The sequence below is a fragment of the Petromyzon marinus genome, chromosome 34, assembly GCF_048934315.1.
Source record: "Petromyzon marinus isolate PM22_M1 ecotype Great Lakes invasive population chromosome 34, UKy_Petmar_22M1.pri1.0, whole genome shotgun sequence".
Classification (NCBI taxonomy): domain Eukaryota; kingdom Metazoa; phylum Chordata; class Hyperoartia; order Petromyzontiformes; family Petromyzontidae; genus Petromyzon; species Petromyzon marinus.
The window spans coordinates 10,506,996-10,530,729 of record NC_133700.1 but is presented as its reverse complement, the minus strand read 5'-3'; the positions used below and the strand labels follow the sequence as shown (position 1 = coordinate 10,530,729).

The following is a 23,734-nucleotide window of genomic DNA, read 5'->3' as shown; positions in this document are numbered from 1 at the left end:
GCTAACCGTCGCAAATTACAACATCATTACGGCAGAGAGTCACGCACATTGTTCGCATTAGTACTGCGAGTAGGTGCTCAAACTTTTTGTTATCGGCTTGGCAGAAGGTTTGCAATGGTAATTATTTTGACGAGTTACTAGACGGTGTATTTATGTGAAATTTACTTTCACTGATCAAACATCGATGTAAATTAAAAGCGGCCTAAAAAATCAAGCAGGTTTCAGTAGAGGCATAAAGAAACGTGTAACTAGTGAGTATAGTTTTCATTTATAGTTTTTATTTAAAAGTAAACCTTTACACTGGAAGGCATTTTCCCATGTGCAAAAAATCTCAAATTAACAGCAATAATTGCTCCGACAATAATTAAATGTGAATGCTCAAAGCAAAGAGTAAAGATTTAATATGAATGGATAGAGTAAAGTCTGAAGGAAATACGGCCAAAATGTATATATCAACTAAAAATTCTGAAGCTTGGCAACATTTCAGACAATTTAAATATATATGGTACCTTGTAAATAAAAGCAGTAGTGATTAAAAACTAAGTCCTTTCATGGCAATTTAAACAAACACAAAATTGGTTTTAAAATGTATGCCTTGTTTTGCAATATATTTACATTTCAAACGTTTGGCACTTTAATGAACATATTTATGATCTCTTATTGAAATAAAACACCAAAAAAGGATTCCATTGCACACAATGAATCAAAGGAATTCAATTAAACCCTGGCAAGTGTTATGTGATACCCATTGTAACGGGGAAATATTTTTCTTGCGTCAAAACTAATTTTCCCCGTTCCTCCGAACAGCAGCCACGTAATCAACGAGCAATTAAGGGCCCTCCTTCTAATTCTACCACAGCTGCCAAAGGAAGCCAAATCAATCAGGTGCCCCCAATGGCCAATATTTACCAATTAGCAATGACAAGAGCACAGTCATCCATCGTTAGAAACTTACAACCCACGCACGCAAACTCGGTTACAGACGCCGCTCACATCGGCGCACGGACCACGGCGAGCGCTGCGAACAGCACACGTGCTCGTTTCAAAACCCTCGCGAAAAAGTACACCCCAAAGAAATGAGCTGTTGACAGCTTAGGTGTGCTCCTTTAAAAAAAAAAATCATCAAGAGTTCAGGGAATGCAGAAGGAATGGTTGCTCGCTTTCTTAAACCTCTATTTACAGCAACTTGCCACGTGTCTGCGATGCTACATGCGTCGCAGGGACTTCAAACCGATGCGGCCAAATTCGGAAAACTAATTTGACAGATTCACACCCAGGCACACATCCCACAAACTGCCAGTCCGAGCGAGCGCCGGGAGGAACACAAAAAAAACATGCGCGTGACTTTGGACGATTTTCTCCCACTCCAGAGGCCCACATTTGCTCAGAGTAAACCCTGGCTGGAACATGAAGTGTAACTCTTGATCACATCGCAGTCCATAAATGCATCTGTTCACGACAGGGCCAATGCTACGCGATGCACAAAGCGGGAGAAACTAAATCCCGAAGGCTTGGCAGCTGTAACACTGTGCTGCACTTTGTGCAGCAAGCAAGGCAGGATGGTGCGGAGGGGCACGACTCACCTCGCAGAAGAGTGTCAGCTTGTCGTCCGGGAGCAGCCCATTGGCCTCGTCCAATAGGAAGTCGCGCCGAATGAACTTCTTGAAGCCCCAGTCTTTGCCCTGAACAAACCGATATGCCCTCTGGCTCTCTGCGTCCACAAGACGGAGAAGTGACAGGCGGAGAGGGAGGAGGAGAATGAGGCTTGGACATGGCACGGTCGCAATATGTGCCACTAAATTTGCACTCTGCTGGGATGTGTTTTTTTAAGTGACCGGGCCGTAGGTGGCCTGGCTGTTGCGTGAGCTTTGGCAAAGCAATTCAAGAATCAATGAACAATTTGGTACACAGTCAGCCATGAGCAAAAGAGGTAAAAATAGGGCAGCTATTTTGTAAATAAAAAAAACACAAACACGCACAGTGAGGAAAGGTGGGGAAGAGAGGTGAGTCACGATGCACTTGCACCTGAATGTCAATTCTATTAAAACAGAATAAGTTTTCTACCGACGTTGTTGGCATGCTATGCATGTGGCATGTGCTCCAAAACAAAATTGCAACCAACATCCACTTGTTTAGTTGCAGTTACTCATTCCTCACCACCCCCTCCCCCCACGGATGCATGCATACATTAGAGGTAGTTGAAAAAGTGCCTGAAAATGAAATATCGCTCAAACTATTTTGAAAATGCCAATATTGCAGTAAAGTTTTTTTTTTAAACAAAATGTTACATTAAAATAGCAAAAGCGGAACAGCACGACTGAGCCGCCAAATTAAATAACCATCATCGATTTTCTGTACCAAATTATTTATTTCTAAAGTGTCACGGAGTCGAAACACATGGGCAGTCACAAATCTCAAAGTGTCAAATGGCTTAGGTTAAAAAAAAATGACAGAGTTATCTCGGGTCATAAAACCACCCCAGGCATGAACCAAGGAATGTCACATCATGAAATAATGGAAGCCTACAAGCTGTTTTTTTATACTGTTTTTTCTTCCTGGCCAATTGAATGACTGGAGGAAGAAAGACGGATTCCTAACTGCCAACGTTGGCAGGGCAGTTTTGACAAAGGGGCATTAAGCTTCGCCATAAGCAATGGCAAAAAAACTCTACATTCACTTACTCGACGATGAAATTGTTTTAACGCTCTTCCCCTTTCAGCATGTATTGCATTTATGTATTTTCAAACAGATCCAGTGGCATCTCAATTGAATGCCTGTCCATGGCTGTTATTGTTCACTGTGATTTGCATTGTACTCTAAAGCATAGAATTATCTACATACGTTGTAAGTGGTGGGATGTGCTCCCATCTTCAAGTAAGCCACATGGCAATAATTGAGACCTCGACCAATAGCTGGCTTGGAAAAAAAATATCTACTGTCAATGATTAACATAAAGTAGCCCATCATTATCATCAGAAGCAGCAGAGGCACAGTGGCTAGCACACTGCAGGATGAACCTGGCGATCTGAGTTAGACAGCCGACCATGACTAACATCAGTGGTGGGTGATCCAAAACAGTCTTAAATGCCTCCAAGCTCTCACTTCACAAACACCGACTGACCATCAAGTAATATGGCCAAACAAGCTCTCATGACCGACATGGCTTGGAGAGGCCTTCATCCAACATTGGATTTTCAAAAGGCTGTCAATTATTATGAATGTAATTTACTCCGATCAACACCCTCGTCTTGTCTGTAACGAGGACATGTGTGGTGACAGCCCCCCACGCCACAGAGGAGTCAAAAATCCCAAACCTTTCATCAGGCTACAAGCCTCTGTGCTTCACTCAACAATCCATTAACCCCAAATAATTAGCATCCAAATCTTGACTTAAAGCTTTCGTGATTACAGGAATTCATATTTAGCATCCAATTTGAGATGTGAGCATTGCATTACTTAATTAACATACTTCTTTCCCCAACGGTTACTGATGCCTAACAGATTTATTTTGCATGCAATCTCATAAATATGAGGGTAATTTCTGTTCTTTAAGTTTCCACTAACAGAGCAGGCCTCTCTCTCTCTCACTTTGCATGGGCTCCAGGTCATAGAAGCACATTAGATAAAACCATTGGAGACCTGACACTCAATTAGATCCCAGACTTGTACCTATCCAGATCACAACCTTCACCCGACTTCGTCGCAGCCCATCAGGGAGCTGCGAGCCACAACCGTTAGAAGCGGCAAAGCCCGAAGGCAGCAGTGTACTTGTATGACAGAGCAAGAGAGACTGGGAGAGCGAGAGAGTGGCGTGATAAAGGATGTGAACAAAGGTGGGAAGGCATAAAAAGGGGCATATCAGCGAGAGATCTTGATCTAAGGCAAGTTGAGATGACACTAGACTTGTCATGATTAAATTTCACGCCAATGCACGAGGGCTTTGATGGCAAGAAGAGTTTTCAAGATAAAAGAACGCAGCCAAGGGTTTTCGTTTACTAAGCTTGAGTGGCATTGTTCTATGGTGCTGGAGACAATGAAAAACACCCCAGTGAGAACACAGTTGGCTCTGCAGAGATGCAACATTTTAACGTGCATATATTTACCTTATTAATTCTGACATTAACTTATGAAACTGAGCAAAGTGCTCTTCCTATTTTACCATTTGCTCTGGATAGACACTCGTAAATCTGTGCACCAATGCCCAAATTTGTATGCATGTACGTGCTTGACTTTGCACTACAAAATGCCTCATTATGCAACATGATGGCAGCTCATCGATGATTGCAAATCTGATTACGTGTAAGTTAACATTGGCAGTATTTTCATTTCTGCTTGTGCATGCAAATGCAATGGTGTGTATGTGCGTGTTTTGCATGCAACGCACACCGACTAAGGCATTCTAAAACTCCCGGAAAATGAACTGTAAATGAGAACTTGTGTGTGGTGTAACATCAACACGAGGTAGACAAATGCCGTTTTGGTGTGGCCGTAACCCCACCACCTTCTCTCATGCAATAGCATCCTTAAGGTCCAAATACACTGCAATTTCAATGCAATCAATGGGGGGTAGGAACAGATGCACTAGATTGCAAGGAATCGGAGGCAAACACTACCACATACACTTACACACACCTACATAAGCAAACACATAACCCATGCATAACTGACACAGACTATCAGAGCAAGTGCTATAAGCGACCACCAGTTAAGTCCGCCACAGAACACGAGGAGGCAATGTGGCCAGCGACACGTAAGGCCACCTTTGTCTCACCAGTGCTAATGTTTACACACTATCAAGGTGCATTATTGGTGGAGTCGGCCTGTATAGGCCCAGCTCTGGTTAAGATATTAATTTGCACTGACGGTAATCGTGGCTGGGACTCGAGCTCAGGTCATTAGGATTCGTAGAGCAGTGCGCACTAACCGCCACCACCAAGCAATTTGATATGCCTACATTCATATACACAAATAGACACACGCGCCATGTGCACGTACATACTCTCTGCGTAGTCACGTGACTCTCACTTGCTCACTAAATAGGTGAATGTTGGATTGCGATCGCGTCCGATCTAAAAAATTACAACGCAGATCAATCAAGCGCGACAGTCTGCGACTGCATCACAACCGAGAGCATGGCGCAAGAGTAACGCAATAGTGCGTCGAGTCGTGCAATCGGCCGCTCGTGATAGGATCGTACCCCACCGATTGCACCAAAATGACATTGTGCATCTAAACCTTTTATAGATTATTGCCAACACCATGTGCATTTAGTCTGCCAGTGCTGAACTAGGGTTAATAGGGCACTCACTACCTGAGTGTATACAGTGCTGCAAATGCAGTTTTCTAAAATTGGTATTGGCAGTTGAAATGCAGCTAATTCTACGTACGCTTTGGTATGCTGCAAAGTAACTCCTGTAAAAAAAAAAAACCCATCTTCAGTGACTTCAGAGATATTCTCATTGGGTAACTTTCTAACTCGCAAGTGTCACGTAGCCAATTCAGTAAAATTGAAAATGACACGCGAAAACTTCGTCACCAGTTCAAAGATGCACTCTGTAAGGACGCTACCAGCGGTCATGTGTGTTCTTGAAACGCAGCATCACTAGTTCACTATTCTAGGGGGAAACACTCTCAATGAGTCCGAGTTTCCATACACACACACACATTTACATTGACTCCATTGCAGCTAATGTGAAGAAACCTTAGTATACAAGTCGAATTCATCTTATTAAAGTACTCTACTTCAAACAAAGATAACTGCATGAACCAGATTAGTTCCACAGTGCATATATCAAATGCACAGGGGCGACGTCGCAATTAAAGAACACTTGTTGTAGCCCGATTTCAGATTAATGGGGGCGGGACATTTAGCCATTTTTGTTGGTGTCGTTAGGGGAAAATACTAAAAAGCTATTGTTTGAACGCGCAGCTTTTTGAAATGCAAATATTCGGTTGGAATACAGTCGGCTGCAGCTCAGCTTCTGTGCCAAATACAGTAAGTGCACCTCTTAACAGGCACTATTCCCCGCGCGCCCGCAAGCGCACCAAAGCTGCTAATTAGATCTGAACAAGTGAGCAGCATGCGGCCGAGAGCGGAGTGCTATATCGCAGGAGTGTGCTGTGCCAGGGGAGATGGGGGTCGGGGGTGCGCAGGGTGGTGGTGGAGGATGGGAGGGATGGTGCCAAGGTTTGAGGTGGGGAGAAGAAGTAGAGAGGTGGGGAGGCAGGGGGATGTGAGCAAGGGAGGCGTGGGCTCACGACAAGAAGAACTGCAGCCGACTAAATCAACATCCCAGTTGCTTGATTAAGTGCGCATGACGGTGTGAAATCCCGAGAGCATGCTTTTCCAAGAGACGCCTTATTACACAAGCTCTAGCGAGGATAACGGCAGTGTAAACCCTTCCTTTAACTCCCTGCAACCCCCACCTCATCGCCCTTTCACTAATAAATGCGCCCCCGCCGGAATCCCCGTGGAAATAACTTACGTTATTGTAAAATTGTTTAACATCTCAAATCCTAGCTCCCTCTCCCCCCATCTATTGCCACTAATGGCCATAATGTGAGCCTAATTACGATGAGGGATTTGTCGCGCGCTATGCAGAGCACTTGTTTGTCAGCAGCTCGTCACGATGGCTGAGCAACTCTGACATGACTAAATCTGGCAGCGGGAAGCGCTGTACGGAGCTAAGGTTGTAGGCGATTTGCTTGTGCAAAATATGCCATATACAGTAAAACCTTGGATTGCGAGTAACTTGGTCTGCGAGTGTTTTGCAAGACGAGCGAAAATGTAAAATAAATATGAATTTGATAAACGAGTAAGTACGTATACGCTTTGTCTGCAGAGCGTCACGTGCTCACAACTTATATACGAGTGCTTTGATATGCGAGTGCTTTGGATTACAAACACGTTTCCGAAACGAATTATGCTCGCAATCCAAGGTTTTACTGTATATGAAAAAAATCTGGCTTCGATTGATTAAGGAAGTGTACATACGACGGGGAAAAGCTTGTAGAAAAATAATTTGCAATGTAATGATCCAAGCTGGCAAGATTTGCTGGAATCATCGGACACTGCTTTCAGTCTAGTTAAGTGGAAGAGTAACGAGTTTGAATGCAGTTCAATTTGGCCTATCTGTCTTGAGAAAAGCCAAAAACAATACATGTTATGAGTGTACAAATACACCCCTTTGTCAATCCACTGCTGGAATAGAGCTACCCCATGCCATGTGGGTGGTGTGGTTGTACTTCACGAATGTATCCCCACCGCAGCCTATAACCTGTTATATGCAGAGTGGTCACCCAATGAAGCATTATCCAGGCTCAAATCCCACTTAGCTTCCGAGATCAGACAAGTCTGCGTGCACTTCAGGTGATATGGTTATAATGATGGGTCTAATTTATGTTAATCATTGACGGTAGAGCATTTTTTGCCAAGCCAGCTATTGCTAAAGGTCTCAATTAATGCCATGTGGCTTGTTTGAGGATGGGAGCACAGAGGAAAACGTTTGGTTCAAGGATGATTCGTGAATAACTAATTTAATGAAAATATACTTTCAAAATTTTCATGTCGGTATCACAGTCATTATGCTGCTTGTGGCAACAGCTGCGTATGTGGAATTTATTACGGTCTTTAGAAAATGTGACAGGTAAGATTTCCTGTGGATTGGGTGCACGGAATTCCCTTTCCATACGCCGCGTGTGGGGAGACAGAGTCGGCACAACGTCGTTACGCGAGCAGGTGGTGCCCGTCTGTGGGTGGTCGATCGTGGGCGTGTGCTCGCTTGCATTGTGTACAACGAACGGTGGAACAGCGGTAAGCACACTGCTTTAACAAACCCAGCGGCCCGATGTTAATTTCCGGGCAACGGCTAACATCAGTGTAGAGTGACATCTGAACCAGTCCTGGGTATCTACGTTCACCAACCGGCACTGGTCAACATGATCAAGTGTGGTCGAACAAACCCCCGTCACTCTCGTGATGTGGGGATACCTTCTTCCACCTCGGTCTTAGGCCTCCCCTAGGTTGACTCAGCTTTACACGAGTACATGATTGCAGCGTGTATCCTGGAGCACTGGGGGAAAGGCAAAAATGACCGGGAGCAATGCTGGTGACCCACCCCCTCGTGTGACGTGCCAGACTTAATAGGTGCTCGCTAATAGCACTTGCCCCGACAGTCTGTTAAAGACTATATAGGGGATCTTTGACTTTGTGTGTAGATATGCTGCAAAGGGCGCTTGCCTCAATAGTCTAAGAGCTATAGGTGGAGGGCGGTCTTTATATCTGCGTACCATGAACATGCATTGCACACGTGTATTCATGTACATGTATGTGTGCAAAGAGCACATCGTGTGTACTCGGTGTTGTGTATTGCGTGTTTCGTGTGTGCCGTGAGTGGTGCAGGACATGCAGGACATTCCCGTGTGCATCGTACCCCAGGTACGGTGACGCGTGCACATAATACAGCGCTCTGGAGGCAAGAGTTTGTGGGTCGTGCAGATCCTTGAGATTCCCAAACCCTCTGGGGGTGCTCGACGCCAAGGAGTTGGACGTAGGGCAAATGCGTTTGTGAAACCGTCTACGTTCTGGTCATTCTCCAGGTACTCAAGTTTCCTCCCACAGCCAAAACGCTCCTTAAAATAAAACTGGCTAAACGTCCCTATCGCCCGGACTGCAGCTGATCTCGTTAGATCTCAGAGGCTAGGTACGGTTGAGCCTGCTCCAAAATGGTGAGCCCCAAGCAAAAACAAGTTGCCATAGGTGGCTGCGAGGTTACACTGTGAGCGGTGGAGGGCAGCGTCGCAAACCCCGTCGTTAAACTAAATTATACTGCATTCACCAAGACGCATTGACCAGCATGTTGAAGTATGGTCGTTTAACTTCCATGACACGAATGGCATCGTGAAAAACCTCGTGCAGCCGTGGAATGAGTAAAACACTTGTACATCTCAAAGTACGACCATGGAAAAAAAGTCTTGAGTGTCTAAGAATATGTGTGTGCGCATCAGCATACGCACACGGGCATGCGCGCGCACGCAAGCAAGCACGCAAGCACCCGACGCCATCCTCACCCATTGCCTTGGTCTCCTCTCCCTTCGCGTTTAGAATGGAGAACTTGAACTTAGCCCGGACCTCCGACTTAGGGCAGCTGACGAGCAGCAGGTAAAGCGAGAGGTAGTCTTTGCTCTCCTCATCCAGGCCTTTGGGGTTCACGCGCAGGCACCTGTGCGGAGATGACAGCATCGATCGTCACGCTAGCCCTGCAATCCGTCCCCGCCCCCTTGCCCCGACCAAACTCCCCTGAACGCCCGTGACGTCGACGAGGATTCAAGAGAACAGAAAGCTTTTTATTGACGGATGGATTGATTGATTGGCCGGACATGGGGAATTCCATTAACCTTGGCAGCAAAGCTCACCGTGGGCGCTCTGCGAACAGAACTGCCGGAGTTTGTTAGCAAAACAAACGGAGCTTTCCACACACCCGATGAATTTTCAATGAAACCGCGCAGGTTCATCACATCAGCGGCAACGTATTAGGAAGGATGCTTGCTTTTATTTACGCTCTTAGGCTGTCGGCTACATCAATGCATAGTCTCTTAATCTGAATGGCTTCACCAGCAGCTGTTTAAAAAGCAACAGAACAAAACATATGGCACCTTATATACCTCCAACGAAGTACACAGTTCATAAATTCAGTGGAAAGATGGTTTAGTGCCTGAAATTAAGTGTTAAAGTCAGGTAACCTAATTAAACAAATCTGAACATGAAGAAGGAATTTTTCTGTCATTTTATTATATAAATGTCAATTGGGACATTCCTGGCTCGCTGGTGGGAAAAAAAAAGCTATGGGCAAGAGATGAAATCCTAGAACAACATGCAACCTACACTGTGATATTTACACAGTGAAACCCACACGTGCCAATTCCAGCTAAAGTTTAAACTCACAATACGCGGCAAGAAAGTATCATAGATGTAATCCGGAAAAGGAGGTTGTGATGGGTGGGGCATGTGTGCATGAAGGGAGGAGGGCCGGGTTACCACTGGAGGTTGGGAACAAAGGGCAAGTCCAACAGCCAGATAGGGACATACTGTAAGAGCAGGTCTGGGAAGTCGGGTGTCGATTTTACAACTACGACATCTGCAGACAAAGTGCTTACCACAAATGAACCGCAATACCTTGCTGATCTCGTCAGGGGGCAAAAACCACCATGCGAACTCCGGCCTTCCTCGCAGTGGCTTTTGGATAGCCATCGAACAAAGACGATCACTGCATCGCGTGCTTTCAGATGTGCTTCTGCGACCGTCTGGAACGCTCTTCCTTCAGATATTAGGAAGCCACTGGCGCTATTGCGCTCTTAAATCTTGATTGAAAATAATTTCTTTACAACTGATTTTTGTGTTTAGTTTGTTGTCATTCCCACGTACCTCTGATGAGCACGGGTGGCTATGTATGGTGCAAAAGAAGATCAACACACATAAATACATGGCGATGTGTGGTGGTATCAACGGTATTAATCGTGATGACCTCTTGATCTAGACCACGAGTACGAACATATTAAGGAATTCCAAAGTGTCACTGTGGACGCTCGCTACTTTATCTCCATGAGATTATAATCGCAGAATATTGCAATGAGCGATTTGCTGCCCCGCGTATGTCGACCTACCATTTCAGCTTGTCGTTGGCTCCCGACGAGAAGGTCGAGCTTTTGAGCACCTCGCCCATCTCCTCCCGCGAGAAGCTGAAGTTGTTGATGGTCCACATGTAGGAGAACTTGACCACTTTCACCTGCGGCGACGCGCAGCAACGCACAAGGTCACGCCGACTCCGTCACCCCCCCCCTCATGCATTTGATGACACAGCCGCGCGTTGCATCACTCCCCGCAGATCAACGCGGCCAAAAGAACACTACTATCTCCAAATGGAAATTCGAGATTATTTTTAAACCGTTTTTCGAGAAGGCTGCTAATGGAAGACATTCTATAGTACATGGAGTTTGCTCTGGATATTCTGAGCCGGCATGCATGTTCTTCATTGTTCAGCTTGTGTCATAAAGTTATTAGAACAACAGAATAATGTGCTGCCATTGTGTGGAATTGTATTTAATTACTTTACAAATATAAAGATGAGTCCTTAATTTATACACGAATTCCTGAGGGGCCTGCTGAGGTTGTTTGACCAATTCCTTAAGACAACATTTATTTTAAATAACATAACAATATAGTAATTAGAACAACTCTAGCCAGTGGATTGTAGTTAGGCAGTGGATTGTGATGAAATGTAGTCTTTCGAACGAACAGAAATATACCTCTAAACGAAAGACATGTCATTTGTTGACATACAAAAGTACATATCACACGGTCAAGTGTTTGTAACCAAAAAGACTTGCTGTGTAAATGTGCAGACCACACTGCACACACACACACACTTACACACATACGAGTTGGCTCAGCTCCGCCATACACATGACCTTTTGCATTGAGCCCTGCGCTGAGATTCATGAAACACTGGGTCAACGAAGCCCAAAATGCATCCACTGTACAACAACCCAATTCGCAAAACGACACCGTGAAGAACCAATAATGAAAAAGCAACAAACGAGTGAAAGGAGGGCTTGGTTATACACAAGAGGTGGGGGCAATCAGAATGCGGTTCACGGTGTACAGGGCTCGTGCAAGGGGGCTGGTTGGTTAGTTTGTTGGAGTGAAAGGTAGGGTTAGTGTTTTGGTTCACTAGGGTCTTCTGCCCCTCAACAGTTTGCCCTTCACACCCTGCCCCCTCACCCACGCCCAAGCGTGGCCTTTTCACGTTTGTTTGATATTCACTGCCGATGTTCACGGCGGCACAAACTATATTTTTATTTTATTTTACCAGGTAAGGCCGACTGGGCCATGAAGCTCTTTTTCAGAAGTGACCTGGCCACAAACGATAGCTCAACGAAGCGGCTCATCATGTGGAAATGTATAACACCCAAATACTCGAAACGCACGTTTCTAAATTTGGAGAGAAAACCGGTAGTACCCGGACAAATATCCACGTGAACACGAAGACAACATGCAAACTCGAAATATACAGCAGTCATCAGGATCCAGATGGAAACCACAACCTCCTGTATACCACGCAAGGGAGTTAACATCTCGTAACAGTGGCACCCTCAAGAGTTGCAAATGCGGCCGCTGCTCGCTCACCGACTGCATTTGGAAACTGGCGCATGGAAGCGCGAACTACCAAGCACCCGATGCAGCACCGCTTCCAACATCCAGTGCATGTTCACTCACCACTGCTGCAAAAGCTACCGTTAAAAAAATGCATGTTTGGGCGTAATAAGCTCTTAACATTACACACTTCCAATTAACACCACAGTACAACAGCAAAGGAAAACAAATAACACTGATGGGGGGGGAAAGTGGGGGAACCTGCACAAAATGCATTATTATTGTCGATAACATAGCTGCTGCATCGTGTTTAGGCATGCTGTTAGCAAGTGTTAATAATGCTGATGTTAATAAGTAACAGGATAAAAAACACATCAGATGGCATAAATTGAATGTTCTGTTGGAAATGCGCACACCATTCAGTGCTGTTGTAGGAATGCGTGAGGAACAAGGGCTCTGGGCAATTTCTCTGACCTCAATGCAAAGTCATCTTGACACTATAAAACAAATGGGGAATTTGTATCTTTGCAATGGGTATAAAAGCTTGTGCAAAATTTAAGTCTGGAAATGTTTTAAATCTGGCAAGTTTAGAAAGTCCTCTCAGGATTAATAGAGACATCTTAGCAAAAAGCACACGTGTTATTATGCTTATTACCTTTTTTTTTGCAAACAAAAAAAATACTTGCTGCAATGAATTCACGATGTCACCTCTGCCGGCCACCGTTTGGCATTATATATTTTAATCACGGTAGGGCTCTCTGTATATTCGTGCTTGTATGAACTTTCAAAAGAAATCGTTCAAAATTATTGTCAAAACATATTGGAGTGTACAACTGAAAGATTACAATGTAAATAAATGCCATAATGCCATGTAAATAAAGAAATTCTGAACTTTTATTTTTGGGGGGGGGGGGGGGGGGCTATTGAGTTTCGTACATTGTTAAGATGTTGTTTCCCCAATTGTGGAGAGGTTTTAAGATTCCATAACTATATGAAAGGTGAAATCATATATTTTTGAACAAATTACATTTCTAAACTGATTTTCACTTCCTAAAATTAACTGCATGAAGAGATCAATGGAGCAGGGATTTTTTAGGGGTTTTTTTCACATTTGCAAAGAACGATGAAAACGGTTTGGATTTATGGCGCTTCTTCATTCAACCGCATCTCGAGAACATGTGAAATAATCGACTACAGGTTTCCCTCGCTCTACGCAGGTGCGGTTTGTGCAATATCTCGTAAATGCAGCGAACCTATTCTTACCAAAAAATTTGCTATCGGCAATTTGAACTCGCTCATATGCGGTTGGACGTGGGACAACGCTGTGTGTACTGGCTGTGTACTGCGTCTACTGTGCGTGTACTGTGTGTGCTACTCGGCAAGCAGCTGTCTCGTGCAGTTTCGCTTTTGTTGGAACGCATCTACCGCGCAAAGTGAAGAAACCTACATCTCCATTAGACAGAAATACAAAATGTGTAAATGCATCATAGATGTGCTCACAAATTTTGGGATTAAAACCAAAATCGGACATACACATGAAATGTTGCATCCGAAACACGTTTTTGTTGCAGACCGACCTGGAAACTGGAATTGGTGTTACGAACTCGACCTCACTTGCACTACTTTCCCACAAAAAGTGGTGTTACTATTGTTAGCAAAAAAAAATATTACATTAGCACTAAATGTAATTACATGAACATCTGAAATATTAAAAAGAATCTGTTTTCATGTGTAACTAATCCCCTAGATACATATACATCTAAAGAAAAGAAACAGTCGTAGGCAAAAGAGGAAGTGATTCATCTTGAGGCAGGTTGGGACAGGGAGTCGAAAGCATGAATGGCTGGGGAAGTGTTCAGTGATTTTGAGGCAGGATTATTCTCCCTGGATCATCAAGCAGGCTTTGCAGGCTGCCTGCATCAGGTGTCACTGATTAATGCACAACGTAGGCAGATAGTACTCACCACGCTCCATTCCTGGAGTTGAACAGGAATGGCGTATTCTGTGAACCTGGCAGCTACTGACAATGAACTTTCAACAGAGCTCAACCTTCGATCAAGAGGTGCACTGGAGGATAAGAGGCTTGGCTCCAGAAATAAAGTCTTACTGAACTGCTACGCAGCAACCATTCATATGCTTATGAATAAGACTTAAAATACTAACAGATCTTTGTTTATCCAGGGAAGCGTCATTAAATAAAGGATTTTTAAATCAAGAAATTACTTGGGATATTCAGGCAAAATACTTTATTTTCATTCTGTGTGTATAGCGTCCAGCGAAAAACCATGCATAGCAGGGCTCATATTAACATACCAGATCTGTATGAATAGGTCAACAACCTATTCTCTATCAACTGCAGACTGATGTCTCGCAAACATATCGAAAAAAATCGACCAACCCCTCCTGCAAAGCACCCGGTTAAACACCCGCATCACCAAGATGTCATCTTTTGCCTCGTCACATAAACGACAACAACAACAAAAACTCACATTCGTCAACAACACTGCCCCCAAAATCAAAAGGATACAACAGGTGACATCTCAGGACAATGGCCACTCATGTTGTGCTTTATATGGAATGTATGGTGGTTGACTTCAAAGACTTGAGGACAATATACAGTGTACATTTGTTGTCCGTCCACATGCACGATATGGCATTAACTCGTGGGCACCGGGGGACGTTATCATGTCCCATTTCTCTTCGGGGCATCAGTAATAGGGGACAATCAGTCGGCAGATGCTGGTAATGTTATCGAAAACAACGGTCGTGCTGTTTGCAGCGTACATCCTTCTGGATTTCTTTTGTTGAGTTTAATATTTATTTATATGCAGTAAATGGAAATGCAATATCAATTTTACCCGCAGGGTCAGAAAATGAAATAAAAGACAAATCAGGCAATAAAAGCTATTATGGGCAGGATAAAAAAGGACCATGGTTTTTTTTTTTAATAGAGCGCATTTATGATGACATTTGATTAGGCCAAAATGCTGTGTTTTTAGCAAAAAATACAAAAAAGCAAGCAACGTTTTGTATATTTTGTTTGATCTTTTTGTTCCCCAAGGCTATATTTTCATCTATCAAAAAAAAGCATTCTGGAAGGTAACCATTCCCACCGTATTATTACCAGCAATGCCTGAGCTCAGCACGCATTTACTGCAAATTACAACGTGCGTACTTAACACATTATGCTAAGCGCAACCCTGTGTGCCCTCTGGTTGTCAAATGCTGAAAAATCCAATAGCAGATTTGCTTCGCAAACATTACAAGTTGAATTTTAAACGACTTCAATAGCTGCCGAAATACAAGCTCTAAGGAAAAGGAATAATAACGTCAGACATCAAGCACCAACATTACCAAAACCCTACCGACACTTAGCAGACAAACACTGCCGTTTTCGCTAGCGGGTCTTAATGAGAAATATAAAGTGCCATTGGCCACAAAGTCAATTTCCTACCAAGGAATGTTTTTTTTTTAAACTATAATTCTACACTATCACTGTAGTGGTTTTGTAAGGGTTAGCCATTCACAATGTCTGACACTGCAAGCTTTATTCATATTGCTTTCAAATGCCTCATTTCCGAACGAGCAGTATGCATTGCACACTGGGAGACATTTAGTAACGGGGGTGCAATTTTGTAGACACGGCACAAGCACAAGATGCCATCGTATTGCAAATAACATCATGGAATATTTTGCCAGTCACAGGACATCCTCTGCAGGGAATGGTATGCGTTATGGATCGTTTGCACACAACTGTTAAAAACAGTGGCTCGAACCAGGTGAAAGTGCATGCGAGGCTTGAAGCTGGGCGAGCAGAGCACAATATAACTGACACCACATTAATCGTCTGAATATCAGAAGTTTACATGTGCACCGCACACCACCCGCCACATCCAACATTACTGGAATCCACCAACGATCCTCATTGCGCATCTGTTTCTCCTTTGATCGCATAACCACTTGGATGAGGAACCACAATCACCTTCAGCTGGCATATCATGCATGCCAGGGCACCGCACTCATTCCGGCAAAGCGAGGCAGGACTGTTAGTACGGGATCTCTCAATGGTTAGAGCGCTGGAGAAAACAAAACTGCATAATTACAATGCATTAGTTGCTGGGAGGGCATATCCTCTTGCTGTTTGTTTGCAGTGAGTGCGCATTAATAATGAATGGCGAAACAAACCCTGGTTCTAGACTTTACATTGGGTCATTGAGATCGTGTTCAAATGCCCAGTGTTGTAATCAGCTGTTGGCGGGCGTGCTGAATAGGGCGAGAGGAAAAGATAAATGTGCCTCACTCCATTGGAGCACCCTGAATTGTCTTGTTTTTTCGTTATTGTAACGGCATTGTAAGGTCTGACATTTGACGCCATTATTTTAACACTTGAGTGCAGCTGAGCTGTAAATTAAAACCAGCATGCAGAGGGTGGAGTCGGAGAGAGGGGGGTAGCTTTCCCTACTTAAGTGTAACCGATGCTTGGTGCCAGTGCCAATCACAAACGTGAACACGAAATTAAATGGGGCTGCTGCACGGTGTAATCAGCTTAGTTTTGCCATGCGGCAGCTCGCAAAGGCCTCATTCTCATGGTGTCCCTAAGCTGATATAGGCCCGTGATTGCCTTCACGCAGGTGGATTTGCTGACGAGGCAAAGTTGTGTTTGCTTGCTGCAGTAAGTACGTGTGCTGAACCAGGATTAAAGGGAGGCCCAAGTGGTGTTAAAGGCCATTACGAGCAATAATATGTACAAAGCGTAGACCTGAATAATGTCCTCTCTTCAAAGCTACAGTGAGGGAAAAAAGTATTTGATCCCCTGCTGATTTTGTACGTTTGCCCACTGACAAAGAAATGATCAGTCTATAATTTTAATGGTAGGTTTATTTGAACAGTGAGAGACAGAATAACAAAAAAATCCAGAAAAACGCATGTCAAAAATGTTATAAATTGATTTGAATTTTAATGAGGGAAATAAGTATTTGAACCCCTCTCAATCAAAAAGATTTCTGGCTCCCAGGTGTCTTTAATACAGGTAACGAGCTGAGATTAGGAGCACACTCTTAAAAAGAGTGCTCCTAAGATTAGGAGCACACTCTTAAAAAGAGTGCTCCTAATCTCAGCTTGTTACCTGTATAAAAGACACCTATCCACAGAAGCAATCAATCAGATTCCAAACTCTCCAACATGGCCAAGACCAAAGAGCTCTCCAAGCATGTCAGGGACAAGATTGTAGACCTACACAAGGCTGGAATGGGCTACAAGACCATTGCCAAGCAGCTTGGTGAGAAGGTGACAACAGTTGGTGCGATTATTCGCAAATGGAAAAAAACACAAAAGAACTGTCAATCTCCCTCGGCCTGGGGCTCCATGCAAGATCTCACCTCGTCGAGTTGCAATGATCATGAGAACGGTGAGGAATCAGCCCAGAACTACACGTGAGGATGTTGTCAATGATCTCAAGGCAGCTGGGACCATAGTCACCAAGAAAACAATTGGAAACACACTACGCCGTTAAGGACTGAAATCCTGCAGCGCCCGCAAGGTCCCCCTGCTCAAGAAAGCACATATACATGCCCGCCTGAAGTTTGCCAATGAACATCTGAATGATTCAGAGGACAACTGGGTGAAAGTGTTTTGGTCAGATGAGACCAAAATGGAGCTCTTTGGCATCAACTCAACTCGCCGTGTTTGGAGGAGGAGGAATGCTGCCTATGACTCCAAGAACACCATCCCCACCGTCAAACATGGAGGTGGAAACGTTATGCTTTGGGGGTGTTTTTCTGCTAAGGGGACAGGACAACTTCACCGCATCAAAGGGACGATGGACGGGGCCATGTACCGTCAAATCTTGGGTGAGAACCTCCTTCCCTCAGCCAGGGCATTGAAAATGGGTCGTGGATGGGTATTCCAGCATGACAATGACCCAAAACACATGGCCAAGGCAACAAAGGAGTGGCTCAAGAAGAAGCACATTAAGGTCCTGGAGTGGCCTAGCCAGTCTCCAGACCTTAATCCCATAGAAAATCTGTGGATGGAGCTGAAGGTTTGAGTTGCCAAACGTCAGCCTCGAAACCTTAATGACTTGGAGAAGATCTGCAAAGAGGAGTGGGACAAAATCCCTCCCGAGATGTGTGCAAACCTGGTGGCCAACTACAGAAACGTCTGACCTCTGTGATTGTCAGCAAGGGTTTTGCCACCAAGTACTAAGTCATGTTTTGCAGAGGGGTCAAATACTTCTTTCCCTCATTAAAATGCAAATCAATTCATAACATTTTTGACATGCGTTTTTCTGGATTTTTTTGTTGTTATTCTGTCTGTCACTGTTCAAATAAAGCTACCATTAAAATTATAGACTGATCATTTCTTTGTCAGTGGGCAAACATACAAAATCAGCAGGGGATCAAATACTTTTTTCCCTCACTGTATGTCGTGATGGCATAACTATCAAAATATTTGGCTCTTCATGCAGGTTGTCTCAGGGCACAATACACAGTACAGGCAACTTATGCCTAAGGTAACATAAACACATTCTAGATAACCAATGTTTGAATAAGATGAGACATGGCTTGTGAAAGTGATTTATCTAAACGAATTATTTCACTGTCAGGCAGGTATATACAACCTCATGACATGTTGCAGGCCACCACCAACCCAGCCAACACAAATGACGTCTGTCTTATAACCAACTTGCCCCGACAGATTTCTGGTTTGTTAGTAGATGAAGTCATATTTCAGCAGTTAGTTTTTGTAACTACATTTTCCACCTCCTGTTATATTCCCGTGTATTTGAAATGGTGTCCTCAATTTTTAGGCTTATGCATTCATGTAAAAAAATATTTAAATGTAAGCTCAGAATATTGGTACATCTCTGGTGCAATGTAAGCTATGCTTTACTCTGGTTACATTGCGGTTTAATATGAAATATTTCTCTCGTGATCATATCCAGAGAATAATTTTAAAAAGGCATTTGACAAATGCTTTATATGTAAAAGAGGTACTCGGAGGACACGGGTCAGATATTTAGGGTAGATTTAGGTACACTTTCATCCATATGAAATCCAAAAGGGGATATTGGATTCATAAAGTGATAAAAGACAAGAGGCTTAATAACGTTTTCTCTCTCTCCAACAACTGCACTCAGCTCTTATCCTGCAAATTATTTCTTACACTCGAATATTCTACACCAGCTGCAGATTTTAAAATAAGGAGCAATCTTCTCACGTGTTCTACATATAAATACAGTGAGGGAAAAAAGTATTTGATCCCCTGCTGATTGTACGTTTGCCCACTGACAAAGAAATGATCAGTCTATCATTTAAATGGTATGTTTATTTGAACAGTGAGACAAAATAACAACAAAAAAATACAGAAAACGCATGTCAAAAATGTTATAAATTGATTTGCATTTTAATGAGGGAAAAGTATTTGACCCCTCTGCAAAACATGACTAAGTACTTGGTGGCAAAACCCTTGTTGGCAATCACAGAGGTTAGACGTTTCTTGTAGTTGGCCACCAGGTTTGCACACATCTCAGGAGGGATTTTGTCCCACTCCTCTTTGCAGATCTTCTCCAAGTCATTAAGGTTTCGAGGCTGACGTTTGGCAACTCAAACCTTCAGCTCCCTCCACAGATTTTCTATGGGATTAAGGTCTGGAGTCTAGCTAGGCCACTCCAGGACCTTAATGTGCTTCTTCTTGAGCCACTCCTTTGTTGCCTTGGCCGTGTGTTTTGGGTCATTGTCATGCTGGAATACCAATCCACGACCCATTTTCAATACCCTGGCTGAGGGAAGGTTCTCACCCAAGATTTTACGGTACATGGCCCTGTCCATCGTCCCTTTGATGCGGTGAAGTTGTCCTGTCCCCTTAGCAGAAAAACACCCCCAAAGCATGTTTCCACCTCCATGTTTGACGGTGGGGATGGTGTTCTTGGGGTCATGGGCAGCATTCTTCCTCCTCCTCCTAACACGGCGAGTTGAGTTGATGCCAAAGAGCTCCATTTTGGTCTCATCTGACCACAACACTATCACCCAGTTGTCCTCTGAATCATTCAGATGTTCATTGGCAAACTTCAGACGGGCATGTATATGTGCTTTGTTGAGCAGGGGGACCTTGCGGGCGCTGCAAGATTTCAGTCCTTCACGGCGTAGTGTTACCAATTGTTTTCTTGGTGACTATGGTCCCAGCTGCCTTGAGATCATTGACAAGATCCTCCCGTGTAGTTCTGGGCTGATTCCTCACCGTTCTCATGATCATTGCACCTCCACGAGGTGAGATCTTGCATGGAGCCCCAGGCCGAGGGAGATTGACAGTTCTTTTGTGTTTCTTCCATTTGCGAATAATCGCACCAACTATTGTCACCTTCTCACAAAGCTGCTTGGCAATGGTCTTGTAGCCCATTCCAGCCTTGTGTAGGTCTACAATCTTGTCCCTGACATCCTTGGAGAGCTCTTTGGTCTTGGCCATGGTGGAGAGTTTGGAATCTGATTGATTGATTGCTTCTGTGGACAGGTGTCTTTTATACAGGTAACAAGCTGAGATTATGAGCACTCCCTTTAAGAGTGTGCTCCTAATCTCAGCTCGTTACCTGTATAAAAGACACCTGGGAGCCAGAAATCTTTCTGATTGAGAGGGGGTCAAATACTTATTTCCCTCATTAAAATGCAAATTAAAATTATAGACTGATCATTTCTTTGTCAGTGGGAAAACGTACAAAATCAGCAGGGGATCAAATACTTGTTTCCCTCACTGTAGCAGTTACTGCACACTCATTCTCAAGAATTCCGCTCACCCTATCCGACCTTAAACTCCAAAAGGTGACCACCAACTCAAAGATGGACAGGCACCCATGCAGCTTGTGTCTTGGGATCAGTGCTAGCAGTGTCACGATAGTATTGAAGCTTGACCCAATAGCAATAGTAAGTCCATTATTTATCCAGGAAAGCCAAATGAGTATTAAGACTCTTTCAGGAGTGTATTGCATGGGACGTCTAGTCAAATCCACATTGAGCATTTAACATGGTGTGAGAGGAAATCAGAGGGCTCAGGAGAAGTTTTTAACATGAAGGGATAACACAGGAAAATCTGTTTCACAGATAACATAACAAACAAACAAAGATGGATTCTTACCAGCAAAACAATGTGCCAGACAATATTACAGCCTCTCAGCCAATGGGTCAGGCAGTACAATTTTTCTATCAGGGTTCGATTAAGCAAGGAAACTCTGGACCAGTCCCCCCACTTGCTGTACTGATTCCTCCTGGCCACCTTGTGGCCCCGCAGCTTTGAGTTCTACACACATGAGAAGGCCCACATGATTTACCCATCCCACCTACACACAAGCGTGGGTTTACAGGCGTGCGCCACCACGCCCGGCGCGTCGGCGGTAAATAATCGCGCAAGGACTGCCTGCCTGCCCCCCTCCCTTGTGTGTGCCGTGTGCTGTGCGTGTGCTGGTGGTGCCCCGGGGGCCGCGGTGCCGCACCTGCGTGTAGCACCAGCTCTCGGCAACGGGGCCACTCGACATGTCCGCCGGCGGGGAGGGGCTCGAAGCTCGAGACATCACGGTCGCCGAGGTGTGGGTACCGATTCACACCGTCTGGAAACGTCGGCGCATGAGAGACACACAAACAGATAAAAAAAAAACAGTATGTAAAAAGTGGTATAGATCCAGCTCTGCAATGGTTTACTCATGCCACTGCTGCTGGAAGGGCCTACACTAGAGGCAGCTCTAGGCTACATCTCTGGTGGGTCTTCGGTTTATTCTTCCATGCTGGCCATAGGTCTTGGAAGAGGTGGGAGTACACACACTCTACCAGACGACACGTGACCTGCCAATTGGCTAAATATACACAGGTAACAGCAAAAAAGAATTAAATGCAACATTGTTGTGTTTAACATAAAAAATGATGTCCTTTGTACAGCCTCTTGTCAATGCACTGTGGGATGGGGGGACTACCCAGCATGTGCGGGTCATGGGAGTTATTTGAGAAAACGTCACCACACTGGTCAGTGCACGGTTGGCTACGTACGGTGCGTAAGAAGTGCAACATACATACATGTTGAGTACAGTACAAAAAAATAATGTGCTGCAACTGTCCCCTGCTGACACTGTAGCCCTGTAAAAGCCTGCAACACATGTTTATGTGCATGGTGATCACCCGTACAAGCACTATCCAGGCTCAACCCTGCTCAGCTTATAAGACCAGGTGCATGTCATGTGACTTTGTCACAGGCAAATCCTAATTATTTATAATAATAAAAACTGCACAAGTCAACAATTTCTAAAGGGTTCTGCTAAGGATACTTGGCAAATTCATGATTGAATATTTAAATACACTATACCAAAAAGATTTCTGCATGGCAATTCATTAATTTGGCTTATTCTTTAACAGTCGCATACAAGTAATGTATTATTTATAGCAGTTTGTTTAAAAAATCCCAAATGTCTCAAAATGTATGGATACATTGTATTTAATGTTAGTTTACATTAATAAAAAAAACAAATTTAGAACTTTGGATTTAAAATTAACACTGGCTGGTATGCAAAGCGAAGACATTCTTTCTGTTTACTGTACCAGTGATCATGTTTCCAGATGGCAACATGCCTTCAAAATCAAGCTGAGAACACACCCGTCAACGTCATCTGGGCCAGAAAAACATCCCCGGTTCAGTCTTTTTACTTTCAAGTCATTGGCAGATCAGACGGTTTTGCTGTGCCTCATATTTCAAACACAATCAACATGATGAGGTTAGGCTGTTTTTAAAAGTATTGCATATTAAAGGCTTTCAAACAGATTTGGAGATCGGCTGGCAGTGATGTATTAATCTGAGTCTGCATCTGTCCATCAAGAAACGCAAATCCGGCTGCAGGGCAACTTTAACACAAGGATAAACATGATTAACAAACCACAGGAATAAATTATGGTTCGGGTTCATGCAAGCCGCCAGCCGCATGCAAATTCACCTACCGACCCGAGGCTGTAGCAATAATTTAAAATTTCCTAAATGTAGATCTGTAAATTAATCTGAATGATCCCTCCATGGCTGAAATATCCCTCACCAAGAGAAAAAGCCCCCCTGGCTGCAATCAGAAACTTGACATTTTTTCCACCACATCTGAAAGGAGAAAACATTTCTGTTGTGCCTTTATTTGCTCTATATCTGAAAGGCCTTGAAAAAGTACACTTTCAGCTTCACTAGCATAGCAACAGAATGGCAATCGTGCACAACGTGACACAATGGGCTGTTTTCCCTACAAGTGACCACAGCTGCTCTGTTTAGGCACGCTGACAATTTTACTGACGTCACATAAATGCTGTTTTATTTAGCAGTTTGAGTAACGTGCAATTATACTGCAAAGACATGCGGCCACTTGTCCACTTACGTGGCTATATTAAACCTAACAGCTAACAACTGCACTGGTTGTTAAAGTCGCTCTGGACTGCGGTGTCATATTCCGGGTGAAAAGTCACACACGTTCAACATTTCGCTTTTATTTCACATTCCTGCTCGAGCTCCATATCATTAACAAGTCTGTGTTCATATTCTTAGTTCTTTCGGTAAAGTCACGTTGACTTTACCGAA

At 43.9% G+C, this 23,734-nt stretch overlaps 1 protein-coding gene across 2 annotated transcripts in view; it reads right to left on the bottom strand.

The window, feature by feature from the left end:
* The window catches only part of LOC116948702 (speckle-type POZ protein-like), a 44,508-nt gene that overhangs the window by 18,762 nt on the left and 2,012 nt on the right, over positions 1 to 23,734 (bottom strand). For both annotated transcript variants that reach the window (XM_032965672.2, XM_032965673.2), the window contains exons 2-5: positions 21,633 to 21,746; positions 10,663 to 10,784; positions 9,070 to 9,221; positions 1,584 to 1,711 (exon numbers count right to left, since the gene is read on the bottom strand). In XM_032965672.2, the coding sequence (XP_032821563.1) occupies positions 1,584 to 1,711; positions 9,070 to 9,221; positions 10,663 to 10,784; positions 21,633 to 21,710 (480 nt within the window). In that variant the 5' untranslated portion in view covers positions 21,711 to 21,746. The remainder of the gene's footprint in view (positions 1 to 1,583; positions 1,712 to 9,069; positions 9,222 to 10,662; positions 10,785 to 21,632; positions 21,747 to 23,734) is intronic.